The sequence below is a fragment of the Rissa tridactyla genome, chromosome 2 (assembly GCF_028500815.1).
Source record: "Rissa tridactyla isolate bRisTri1 chromosome 2, bRisTri1.patW.cur.20221130, whole genome shotgun sequence".
Lineage (NCBI taxonomy): Eukaryota > Metazoa > Chordata > Aves > Charadriiformes > Laridae > Rissa > Rissa tridactyla.
In genome coordinates, this window is record NC_071467.1 from 117,647,113 (window position 1) to 117,660,765 (window position 13,653).

The 13,653-nt window shown below is 40.1% G+C and overlaps 1 protein-coding gene across 28 annotated transcripts in view; it reads left to right on the top strand.

Annotated features, from left to right (window-relative positions):
- The window catches only part of CLASP2 (cytoplasmic linker associated protein 2), a 154,817-nt gene that overhangs the window by 59,350 nt on the left and 81,814 nt on the right, over window positions 1-13,653 (top strand). For all 28 annotated transcript variants that reach the window (XM_054193579.1, XM_054193581.1, XM_054193591.1 and 25 more), the window contains one exon: window positions 4,599-4,745. In XM_054193579.1, the coding sequence (XP_054049554.1) occupies window positions 4,599-4,745 (147 nt within the window). The remainder of the gene's footprint in view (window positions 1-4,598; window positions 4,746-13,653) is intronic.

Consider the following 13,653-nt stretch of genomic DNA (forward strand, 5'->3'; position numbering starts at 1 on the left):
CATCTGTAATTACCCTTATTGCTCTATAGCCAAATCACAGTAAATAGGTTGTTTAGAAGTTTTTGTCATTGGGAGTGCTAGAATGTTCTTTGGGTATCAAGTTTGATTGTAAGTGCTTATCCTTTGATATCTCTGAATACTTTAAAAAATAGACACTACATATTTCTAATCTGTCCTCCAAGAGTAAGGCTACAAGACACAAAGATACTACATATATTTTATTTATTTCTAGTACAAATTGCATACTTTGTTTCTTAAGAATTTTAGTATTTAAACCTTTGTGATGGGTCAGAGTTTTGATGTGTGTTTTGAATTGAACAGCTGTGTCTGGATTTAATATTAGAATAACTTTGGTAAACCCCAAGTTTTGAAAGTGTGGTAAACCCTAGGGTCTGATACGTCATGCAGGTTGGTTTGTGGTGGGTTTTTTACTAGAAACATTCCTTTGACTCCTCTGAAACGTTTTGTAGAAATGCACAGCAGTTCTTTGATAGCAATTCACTTGCTGCATAGTACCTGCAGAACACTTCTCTGCGGTACAGATCTCTCTTCCGCTATTAGAAGAAGAAATTTCTAATGCTTGGGAGTCGAATCTTGTGTTTCTAGGTTTCTGAATCTAAGAACAACGTTTTCTTGATATTTTTGCTCCCTTTAAGTTGTTCATCTGGAAGAGAACTTGTTCAGGAGTGAGAACATTTGCTGCTCATCAGGTTTCTTCAGGAGCTTTTGGCAGTACTACATTCTAAGCTCTTCTCTGCGCGGCGTGCTTACCTCCAAAACTCTTCTTGCCCATTGTGATTTAAAATTAAGATACCGAGTGCAAGAACCGTCTTGTGAGGTTTGACTGAAGTTCAGCTTCTTTCATTAATTGTGTTTTTCATTTAAGATGGTCTGTACGTTGCTAGCAATTCATACAGCTTTTTATTCCTGCTTTTAGCAGCTTAGAACTTTATTGTAAAATGCTGTTTGGATAGTGCATTCTCAGCTGCCCAGTGTATTTGTATTTGATATACTGAAAGTGTTTGGCCTTTAGAATTAGCTAGAATGAAGGCTACCTAGCCATTCTAGAATGAAAAAGTGTTTGCATCCTTCAGGTAGATTTGTTTTGAAATATCAGTTCTACTTAGGCTTTTATGACTTCTGTTGTAGAAATTAATTTTGTTTGCAGACTGCATGAAACTAGCATTACATTTGCAGCTTGACACTGAGAGTACAACCGTCGTCACACTCTGCACGTTGGCAGTCAGGAGGCTCCAGCCCTGGTCCATTGGCTAAAGGAAGGCACATAGTAAACGAGTTTGTCTCAGCTGGGTTGAGCAAAACCTGCACCTTGATTATACCCTGTGGAGTAACAGTTATACCTTGAGCTGGGGTTCTGTATGCTGAAATATATGGAAATGCTTTTATAGAGCTACAAACAAGCATCTTGTTGCACATGAGTAAGAGCACATGGAAAGCAGATGGTACTGGAAGCTAATATAATGCCTTTGTTTCATTAACTGCTATGAATATAGACTTCAGGTTTCAGATCTTCACAAATACTGTTAAGCATCTTTCTGAAAATGGAATGTCCCTAAAGATCAATTGGGGTTATGTTGTTAGCAGAGCCTAGGGAAATAAAAGCGTAAAGGCCCAAAAGGGTGGAGAAAACCTCTGGTTTCTGTAAAAAATGGTACAGAATTTTCCTGCTCATGTTTATTTCAACATAAACAAAACCACACACAACAAAAGAAACTCAGGTGTGTTATTGCTTCACCCTTAAAAAAGATCCTTTTCACCTTTTAATTTTATACATTTAAGGTACTGTGCTATAATTTTGGAATGCTTAATGAATGTACTGTAGTTTTTGACTTATTTTAAACATAGATACTGAAAAGTTTAGTTAAGAACACCCAGGTATCAGTGGTTAAGATCAGTTCTGTGTTTCTCAAAAATACTTAGACATTTTAAAAAATTATTTTAAAAGCTATGTTTTATGAGGACTAAGAAACTATAAACCTACTTCATAGTGTAGGTTTTTTTTTAATCCAGTGTTAACAATGTTTTATATGTATGAAAAAATTCTTTTTACTAGCCAAAGTAATTTCACAGTATTGTAAAGTTCATTGTTTAACTTATTGTCCTATAATTTACACAATATGTCAGTAGCTGGGAATATTTAGTTTTGAATTTTTCTGAAATTCTCTTTCTGGGTTTTGTGGTCGAGCAGTAACTTCTACAGTTCTCCATTTTTAATACTCCATAATGAATTGCTTGGTAAGAATAAAATTAATTTATCTGAGCCATTGGTTCCCAAAGTATGCTGCTGTTTCATGTTGTCTAGGGTTTTTCTTGATTTAGGAGGTTTGGCAGAAATGAGCAAAATGCTTAGTTACTATCTTTAAAACTGTACAGCAAATAACTTCATTTTTTTTCAAAGGCTGCTTGTGCAATATTTGCATATCAATGCTGCATTGTAGTGCTGTTGGACAGTAACTTGAAAGCCCAGCCTTTTTCATTACTAAACCTAAAAAACCCAATTTTTATTTGAAAAGCATGCATTCGCTTTTAATCGGTTTTCATGATGGCATGTTCACGTGTCAGTGTTGATCTCTTCATGCTGCTTAAAAACCTACACGGTATTTTTAATGCTATTTTAAAATTACCTGTAATGATGCGGATATCCTAGATATTAACCATCACCATTTACACTTATATTACAGCGTTCAGTTCACTGCAGTTAACCTGGCGTTTGGATTAGTGGTTTTCCCTGTTCAGAAAAAAAAAAAAGTAAAAATCTTGATGTCTGGTTCTATTTAAGAGACCAAGAGTAAGAGCAAGCAGGAATCAAAATGTATCCTGCCTCCGCCCGTGTGCGGAGAGGGAGTGCTGTTTCCATGGCAACACACGGGCTAGTGCTTGGGGGGGGCGAGGGGGGGAAAGGCTGATGCTTTTTTCCGCAATTCAGGGAGTTTACACAGCCAAACACAATTATTCTTAGCGAGATGCTCTTAAAAGTCAGTGTGTGTAGGAGAGAAGGAAATAATGTGAGTGGAAATTGTCGATATCCATCCAGATGCTTCTTGTGGTGGTTTGTTTCTTCTTTAATCACGAAGATTTGTTAGTGCAACACACAGCTTTCCGCTAATGCTAGAAAAATGTACTAACTATAGCAGCAGTCATCTCGGGCATGTTAAATGTGGGGTATTTCTAGTGTTTGGTGCTGCAGATGCTGTTGGACAAAACCTTGCTTTACCCTTTTAATGAAAGCTGCCTTCCTTTGGGAGGCTACGTTATTAAATATAGTTGACATTTCACTTGGAGCAAGTTCTGAATAAGCAAAGGGTAAATAGTCACCACTCCAGAGATACCAAAGCTTTGCAATTAATTTTATTTATTTTTTTAGAAATGGCAGGTTTTAGAGTAGGTAGTATGCTAAACTGGGCTTCCATTACTGTAGTGCAGCTGTCTCTCAGCCTCGCCCATTTTATTTATTATAGGAACCGTAGGCTGATATGTCTTCCATGCTCAAGCTTATAGATAAATCCTTCTTCCCTACCCTAAGTGGATTCAGAAACCGTTACGTTCTTCTGTTGGAATATGTTTGGGTTCTTTTGGAAGGCTGACTATTTTGTATTGAGACTATTTTATTGAGTCACTAGAGATTAATTTCTTTCTTGATTAAAAAATATACAAACCTGAAATTATGGGAAAGAGGAATGTAAACTCCAGAGTATTGTCTGCCTGCCTTAATTATTTTTTTTTTTTTTTTTTAAATGGAAGATTGGAATAGTGGCAAATATAGTGTGTGGGAATGAATTTATTTGCATGGAGAATTTTCACCTTTTCCTCTGGCTGTGGCTCGCAGAAGATGATGTCACCTTGCAGCTCATTGGTTGTGCGGCACCTAGTGCGGGGAAGGGAGAGAAAGATGCCGGCACAAATCTCAGTGGTGGATCTAGGGTGTTTGCGAGCAGTTTTTGATAGAATCTTTGATTAGTATTGAGAATTTACCGCATGTGGCCATGTGAGGTGCTGGGTCCGTCCTAGGGTGAGGGGATTGAAGACCTATCAGAGGAATGAGGCGGCTGATCTGCAAGAGGATCTGTGATTGTAAGTTGAAAAATCTGGGTGGAAGGAAAGAGACAGGGAGTGCTGGTTAGACACATTGTGGGAGGATGTGTAGCAGAAAATGCATGCATGAGTAAAAGAGAAAAAGGGAGAAGCATTTGTCTTTGGTAGACTGGAATGATAAAAATCATATTAAGGGCTTTCCTTTTGGGGAAAATATTCGGAAATGGGCAAAAATATTCAATCTCTGCAAAGATATTTTCCCTTTGTGGGAACGAACGTGTAGGATTCATTTTTATGTTCAGCTTTACAGTGGTTAATTACGAAGGCAAAATCATATTTTATTAGAATTTAACATGTAGAAAATGCTGTTTATTTCTCATTGTCATTTTATTCCTAGGTTAGAGACAGAGGACACAGTGATAAATACTTGTTATTATTTACACATTTTGTGAATTTCTATGAAATGTGAAGCAGAATAGTTGATTAGGAAATAAATATACATCCATTCTAATAGTTGTATTTTTGTTTAACGTATCGTTTTCTAGACAAAAGCTTTGATGATGAAGAGTCGGTGGATGGAAATAGGCCATCATCAGCTGCTTCAGCTTTCAAGGTTCCGGCACCTAAAAAGCCAGGAAATCCTTCTAACAGTGCAAGAAAGCCAGGATCAGCCGGTGGGCCTAAGGTTGGAGGTAATGTAAAGCTACTCGCATTCTAATCGGTGTTCCCAGAAACCTTGCCAGAGCAGGCACAAAACAGAACTTTGGAAGGTGATGTTTAATTCATGACTGCAGTATTTTTGCAGAGCTGAAAACAGTAAGGGACCCTGTTTTACGTAATTATTCATATGTAAAGGTGTGTGCATGTCTGTCTGGTTTTGTGAATGTACATTTAGCTTATAAAGGCCTCTCATGTTATAAATAAAAATAACATCTGGAGATAGCATTTGTGTTGGTAAAATAAATATATGCATGCCTCTGACGGAATCCTCACATCGCTTACTGTATATATAATTATACTGTGAAATTCTGTAGTAGGTCTGTGTAGATGAAATTTTTACTATAGGTCTGCGCTGTTTCACATGGCTGGAAAGGACTAGCCATCAACCGCATACCTCAATAGAGGTGTATATTACACCTGAATGACTTTTACTATTATTCCTTAAACTCTCAGAGTATTGTGAAATTGGTTATGAAAGATAAAAAATGAGGGCCAAAACCCTTGCTGGGATATTTTTTTTTTTTTTGCATGGTAGACTTCAAAGCATTATAATGATGATGCTTACTAATTATAATCTTTGAACGTGGAAATCCGCATTTTTTTAGGGCGGGGGTATGCCAACAAAAGCAACTGTTTACTGCTAGAGAAGTGACATCTTTTTTTGGTGGCTCATGCACACATTCAGAAAAATATATAATCAGGTAGAAACATACCTTGCTTCAGGTATGGCTTTTTTATGAATAATTGATTCTTTCGGTAGGGGATTTTTCTAAAAGTAATTAATTTTTTCATGTTCCTATTCATGTGATATTCCCATATATGAACTGCAAAGATAAAATTTGAAAGAAGATACACATGCCAAACAAGCTGCCTTATGTATTTTCATATTAATAAGATGTAGCTAATGTTTTGATGATGTATTGTTTTTCTAAGGTGATCTTCAGAATTCCTAATAAATTGAAAAGATTCCCATAGGGCAGGATCAACACCGTCATAATATAACTCAAAATTGATAGCAGTATCAATCAGAAAGTACCACCCAAAAGGCTTCCTAAAGGAAGTTATCTCTTGAAGTTAACTCTTGATATTTATTATTATTATTACACAAATAGGTGATAATACTATCATCTCCTTTAACCCGAAGCATGGTGGTTTTTGCATGCAAGATTAACATATGTAGTACCGGAACTGAATGCTCAGGCTTCCTGCATCTTTCAATATGTGCTTCTTTGAATAATAGTTTATTAAATATCAATGTTTTAAACATGAAATTGTTTTTACATGTAGACTTTCACTTTACATGCTCTGCAGTAAAAACATGGAGATAGGAGGGTGGGGGAAGGCAAATAAGAACAGAATAACCACTCCACTGATTTTTTTCAGTTTATCTAAAAAGTCGGGAGTAAAGGAGATTAAAAAACCAAAAATTATTACATTGTTTTTCCTCCTCTTCCTATATTGCCGAACTTCAAAAAAAATAAAATGAAAAAATACAGGGAATAAGGACAAAATTTAAGCATGCCAAAACTTTGGCCATTCTTTGTGTTACACAGTCTCCTTTCATCTCTGGAAAATACTGAGGAGTGTTCACATGTGCATCTGTTTCCCCTCTTTTTTTATTTTGTCAGTATGTCTATAGTCGGAATTTTGAAAATTTAAGATTAAATGTTTGGCTGGCCTTTATAATTATGATTAAATTGTTCTTTGAATGCTTGTCTGTGTGTGCATCTATGGTGTAGTTGTGCAGACTGCTCAGGTGCTTGACCATGGAGAATATTTTTGCCTTAATATTTTGTAGGAAAGATGTTATGCCTTGTATTCATCACCAAATGGGTAGAAGGTGGAAATTTGTCTTCCAGTCTTCAGTTGTTCTCAATTACCTCTGCTTTTTACTCTTGATGTCTACCAGAGAAAAACTTTTACAGGTCTATTAATCTGCTTGTGCATAGTTTTCTTTCATTGCATATAACTATATGCTTCCTAGTTTAATTCTTCTTTGGTGTTTTTTCCCCTTCAGGTTTTCCTTGAGTTGACCCTCAATCTTCTCTTTTTAGCATTTTCCATATGCGGCCATTGATCAGCAAGGCTACCATTGCTGATTTCATTTTTAGCAGCTAGTATTTGTCTTGATTTTACTCCTGCTGCGCGTTATTTATATCTTTCAATGTTTTTCTCCATGTCCGTACTTTTTTTTTTTTTTGAGGTTACCAGTGTTTGAACTAGTTCTAGCTAGTAGCAAGCTTGCTACCAGTGTTTAAACTAGTTCTAGCTAGTAGCAAGCTTGCTAGCAGGTAGAAATCTTATATGTCTGTGCTATCTAAGACAGCCTTACCCTTCTGCATACTATTTACAAATCCTGCATCTACTAGCCCGATAAAGAACACTTGTGTAGATGCCAAATGTATTTCTTAAGCAAGTCAATCAAGTCATGGTTTCTTCCAGAAGTGAGGAGTTGCCCATAATGTTATTCATGTGAACAATGATATGAGGGCAGGCAAGAGGTCTATATACTCCACTGCCCCATCTGACAGTAGTCAGAAATGGCTACTAGAGAAATGTACATGAACAGGGAAAGTGTCTAGAAGCACACGGTCTTCACAGGACAAAATGTTGGGTTTAGAGAGCTCTACTCCTCAGAGAACTATGGTCTTTGAAGCGTCCAGTTAGGGCATCCTATTCTGCTTATCTTGAGACCTCATGGATCTTTATGGCTGCAAACAAATCTTGATGCTCTTTTGCATCCACTTTCTGTAGGGTCTGCTTTGCAGGTGCCTAAAGGACACCTGAGATTTTTTTTCAGCCTCAGAATTGCCATCTTGATGGAACAAATCTATGGTTATGGAAATTGTCTGCTCTTGCTGGTTTATGAAGGCTCTGCCATATCCTGCAGTCCCAAGTCCTTCTGCTCACCAAGCCTGTAATCAGTGGGAATGTCATTTCTCACCTTTCCCTCATCAGCAGTGGCTACAGGTATCTCAGGCTCATAACTGCTCACCTCACAGTTCTGCCACCTGTTGGTCCTGTTTGCCTAAGTTTTCTCTGACTTTTTCATATATATGTATTTACATACTAAGAAGTTGCAGGTCAGCCTTGGAGGAAGAAGTAGCAGCATCTCCATTAACTGTGTTGTTTTTAATTTCCTTTTCACAAAAATCACAGTCGTGTCAGTGACCCCCCTGGTGAAGCAATCCTTTGCTGCAATTTCTTCTCTTCAGGCTTCTGTGACCAAGCAGAACTACTAGCACAGGTAGAAACTGCATTGAGTGTAGACCGAATTCAGTGCAAGTTACAGTCATTTAAACTGCCTTTTACATTCCAGATATCCTTTTCCTAAGCTATTGCTTTAGAAAGATGTCTTTTCCTATCAGCTGTAGATGACAATAAAGAAAGTACATCTTTTTCCTGGTTCCAAAAGGGAGTGGAGGCTATCCTGTCTTGAGGCTAAGAAAATTAAACCTCTTAGCCATGCTACTTGCTTTCTTTTGTGCTGATATCTGCTGAATTATACCTCAGATGCATGTGCGTGTGGCTTTTCATTATTATACTCCATGGAGATGTTTCTTATTGAAGAAATGGATAATTCCACCACTAACCAGCTACTCTGTTCAAGTGAAAGGACCTGTCTGACATACAAAAAGATTTTTTTTTCACTGTGTTGGGCACTTTCCATTTAATGTAGGAAGTGTACTTTGGTAGCACTGGAAAAGCAAAATCATTTTCCAGGAAGGCAGGTGAAACAGCTATGTAAATTAGCAATAGCAGTGTCCTACTCATGCTGGAATTCTCTCTCCTTATGCTGGGAATAACTGTGCAAGATCTTCTCCTGCCAGCTGTAGGGATGGTGGATCTTGTAGAACTTGTGCATTTGTTGACAGGTGTGATTAGGTCTGTAGAAGACAGCTTGCCAGATAAGTATCAGAGCAGGCAGCCTGAGTGGGGTACTGCCCTGAGAGTAAGAAATCCAGCAGTCTGTTTCTCGTCTGACTTTGCTGCTGGGACGTGTTCAGACACTGACCTTCTTGCTTGTGATGCATGAGAAGTGATGGATCTTCAACTTAATGGGCAGTGCTTTGTTTGGCATATTTCTTATTCCATGGTCAGTACACTTTCCTGAGTTATTCCTTTGCAGGAAACGCACAGCTGATCTACCTACTTCTGACACGCTTGCTTTCAGCTCTTCATTCAAGTGGCAGAGCCTCTGGAAAAAAAAGAAGGCCCCTTTGCTCTGAGGCCTTCTTAGAATGTGCACCATGTGTGTTCTGACTCTACAGAAATAGATACTGATGGGCTCTCTCTTGGCAGTATGACAAGCACCTTTTGATTGTAATGGACAACATGATTTACAGTAGAAAAAGACTTGAGTATGTTAGCCAAATGAGCTATATTCTTGTCCCAGCGCTGTTCAAGATCTCAGAGGCCTTTGGCAGGTCCTCTTGCAAATGTGAGCTCCCTGGTCCAAGTCTTCTAGGGAATTGTTCGCTTGTATACTATTCAGAAGCTTTATGTGGTCTAGATGTTAGTAGGAAACCTCAGTCTGTACCTCAACAAGAAGACTGGCCTCTCTTCTTTTCCCAGAATGTCAGTTTAAGTCAGTAGTCTTTAAATGGATTAAATGTCAGAATAGTGATACTTCAATAGAGCCATGTGGCATTTGGAAGAAAAGGTTGCTGATGAAACCCAATCATGACAAAAGTTGGTATTAACTTTCTGTTGTATGTTTTATGAGAAGCACCGTAGGGATGGAATGTCATTCTTAATGTTGTAATTTGAAACAAGGTGGACTTTCTGCTTTTTGCAGTTGTCTTCAGTGGGAAGATACTGCATCATGTACCTATGATTTATTGTCTTTTTTTTGATCTATAGTTTATTGGCCTGCTAGTGATATCACACATTGCATACTGTTTAATAAGGATGTTACGCTTTTTGAAACAACCTATGTTGCTTTAGGATGAATCATCCAGTGACAAAACAGCAAAGGGGATGTTATTAATTCAAATGTCATAATTATTGTAACTCCTGTTGAAAAAGATATTTTGGAGTAAGAATGTTGTTGATGCCAAGCGTGAAGAATATGAAGTGAAACCCCAAGGACATAGTTATATTTTTTTCCGTTAAAAAATACGTCTGCATGTGAAAAAACATTTTTTTTTTCCACATGACAAATCTGTCATGTTATCTTTTCTGAACCTGTTCAAAGGATCTGGTCCTTAATGAAGACTACAGCTGTGCTGGTTTGAGGTTTGATTCTAGCGTTATTTGAAATAACCCCTTAGGATGGCCTTAAGCCTTAAAAAAAAGGCCTCCTAAAGTTTGATGATTGCTCAAAAACCACTAAAAATCTCTCCTTTTAGGTAGAAACCAAGTAACTGTAAAACTTGGGTGAACCAGGTGAATAGTTTTGGCAAAAGAAGGCTATGAGAACTATAGTAACACTGTACGTGTTTTTCTTAACTCCAGGAACACAGTGTTAACTGTAGGAAGCTATTCCAAACTGGAAGAAATTTAAGTTTAGCTTATGTATCTGTCTATAGTGTGTTCTATCAGCATCATAATGCTTTTTTTTCCTTCTCAATGGTAGCCATACAGGTCTTTGCTGAGAAGTATTAAAATGGTACTGATTTGCTTCTTTTGGCTCCATTTCTTAGCAGAAGACATTTCAAAGTGTTTAGAGGCGTTAGTAGGAAACAGCTTAAATGGAAAGAATCATAGATAGTTTGGATTGGAAGGGACCTTTACAGGTCATCTAGTCCAGCCCCCCCTGCAATGAACAGAGACACCTTCAACTAGAGCACATTGCTTATAGCCCCATCCAACCTGACCTGGAATGTTTCCAGGGATGGGGCATCTACTGCATCTCTGGGCAACCTGTGCCAGTGTTTCACCATGCCCACTGTACAAAATTTCTTTCTTATTTGTAGTTTAAAACTACCTTCTTTTAGTTTAAAGCCATTACCCCTTGTCCTAGTGCAACACGCCCTCCTCAAATGTTTGTCCCCATCTTTCCTGTAGGCCCCCTTTACATACTGAAAGGCTGCAATAAGGTCTCCCTGGGGCCTTCTCTTCTCCAGGCTGAACAACCCTAACTCTCTCAGCCTGTGCTCATAGGAGAGGTGCTCCAGCCCTCTGACCATTTTTGTGGCCCTGAGAAAGGCTCTGCATAAAACAAATATGGTATTAAAAAATAGACTTCTGAAATCTTATCCAGGTGAAGTCAACGTCATTAAAACTACATACTGTAACTTAAACATTTCTGTTACAAGGGCTTCAATAATTGTGGACTTGTAAATACAAATTTTTAGTGAATGGACTTGAAACAGGGTAAACTCCTGCTTGCTGTATTGATTGTTTTCAGACTGACAAAGGCAGTTCTGTGTTTACTCACAGAAAAAAGCTTCATAGTAATCAATGCCCAAGTTTGTGTTTGGTTTTTTTTTTTAAACTTTTGAGTTTTGCAGAAAATAAGTTCAGGAATCTTTATTATGTGTTTAGCCCTCATTAGGTGATTTCTAAAGTGCTGTATTTGTCATGTAAAATAAACCAGGATTTTTTTCCCCCATTATTCTGTATTGGCCCTTTGTATGACATAAACCTGCTCTGAGATAATCTTGGTCAACAAAGCATCCCTGACATTCTGTGGCACTTGCTTCCCTTTTTGGTTTCCAGGTTGTTGTGAAATTCAAGGATCTTTCTGGAAGATCCTAGCTGAAATCATCTTTTTTGTCTTCCTGAGCAGTCTTTGGGATCAGCCTTGGGTATCGGAGTCTGAATTGTAGGATTTGCTACAGAATACCTGTTTGCTTCCTTGTCCCCGCAGTGAATGTCAATTAACTAACTTCCTGAAAGATCCTTGCCCATGGAATTCATAGAATCATAGGGTTGGAAGGGACCTCTGGGGATCATCTAGTCCAACCCCCCTGCCAGAGCAGGGTCACCTAGAGCAGGTTGCACAGGAACGCGTCCAGGCGGGTTTTGAATGTCTCCAGAGACGGAGACTCCGCCACCTCCCTGGGCAGCCTGTTCCAGTGCTCTGCCACCCTCAAAGTAAAGAAGTTCCTCCTCATGTTTAGGTGGAATTTCCTATGCTCAAGTTTGTGCCCATTACCTCTTGTCCTGTCCCCGGGCACCACTGAAAAGAGCCTGGCCCCATCCTCCTGACATCCACCCTTTAAGTATTTATAAGTGTTGATAAGATCCTCCCTCAGCCGTCTTTTTTCCAGAGTGAAGAGACCCAAGTTCCTCAGCCTTTCTTCATACGAGAGGTGTTCCAGACCCCTAATCATCTTGGTAGCTCTCTGCTGCACCCTCTCCAGCAGTTCCCTGTCCTTCTTGAACCGGGGAGCCCAGAACTGGACACAGTACTCCAGGTGCGGCCTCACCGGGGCAGAGTAGAGGGGGAGGATGACCTCCCTCGACCTGCTGGCCACACTCTTCTTGATGCACCCCAGGATTCCATTGGCTTTTTTGGCCACAAGGGCACATTGCTGGCTCATGGTCATCCTGTTGTCCACCAGGACTCCCAGGTCTCTTTCAGGTGAGCTGCTCTCCAGCAGGTCAGCCCCCAACCTGTACTGGTGCATGGGGTTATTCCTCCCCAGGTGCAGCACCCTACACGTGCCCTTATTGAATTTCGTAAGGTTCCTCTTTGCCCAACTCTCCAGCCTATCCAGGTCTCTCTGTATGGCGGCACAGCCTTCCGGTGTGTCAGCCACCCCCCCCCCCCAGCTTTGTGTCATCAGCAAACTTGCTGAGGGTGCACTCTATCCCCTCGTCCTGGTCATTGATGAATAGACTGAAGAGGACTGGACCCAGTACTGACCCCTGGGGAATACCACTCTCCACTGACCTCCAGCTAGACTCTGTGCCCCTAATCACTACCCTCTGAGCTCTGTCTTTCTACCAGTTATCTATCCACCTTACTGTCCATTCATCAAGCCCACTCTTCCTGAGGATGCTGTGGGAGACCGTGTCAAATGCCTTGCTTAAGTCAAGGTAGACCACATCTGCTGCCCTTCCCTCATCTATCCATCCAGTCATGCCATCATAGAAGGCTATCAGATTAGTCAGACATGATTTCCCCTTGGTGAATCCATGTTGAGTACTTCTGATAGCTTTCTTTTCCTCCATATGCCTTGAGATGATGCCCAGAATGAGCTGTTCCATCATCTTTCCAGGGATGGAGGTGAAGCTGACCGGCCTGTAGTTCCCCAGCTCCTCCTTCTTGCCTTTTTTGAAGACTGGAGTGACGTTGGCTTTCCTCCAGTCCTCAGGCACCTCGCCTGTTCTCCAGGACCTTTCAAAGATGATGGAGAGCAGCCCAGCAATGACTTCCACCAGCTCCTTCAGCACTCTCGGGTGCATCCCATCAGGGCCCATGGACTTGTGAATATCTAATTGATCCCTCACTCGATCCCCCTCAACCCATGGGAAGTCGCCTTCTTTCCCCGTTACTTCCCCTAATGCCTGGGACTCCTGAGGGTTGGTCTGAGCAGTAAAGACCGAAGCAAAGAAGGCATTCAGTACCTCCGCCTTCTCTGCATCCTCCGTCACCATGGCTCCTGTTTCATTCAGCAGTGGGCGCACAACTTCTCTGGTCTTCCTTTTGCTTCCCGTATACTTGTAGAAGCCCTTCCTGTTGAGCTTGACATCCCTAGCCAGGTTTAATTCCAAGGCGGCCTTGGCTTTCCTTGTTTCATCCCTGCCGGTTGAAACATCCCTGCCGGTTGACTGCTGAATTGCAGGGTTGCAATCCGGCAGTCGTGAACTGCTGCTATTTCAGCCTAACCCAGACTTCAGGGAAGTTGGAGGACTTCCAACTTTCCAGGTTATCTGAGAGTTATTGGATTTTGTTTTTGTTTACTCCCCTGAACGGCATTTCAGGAG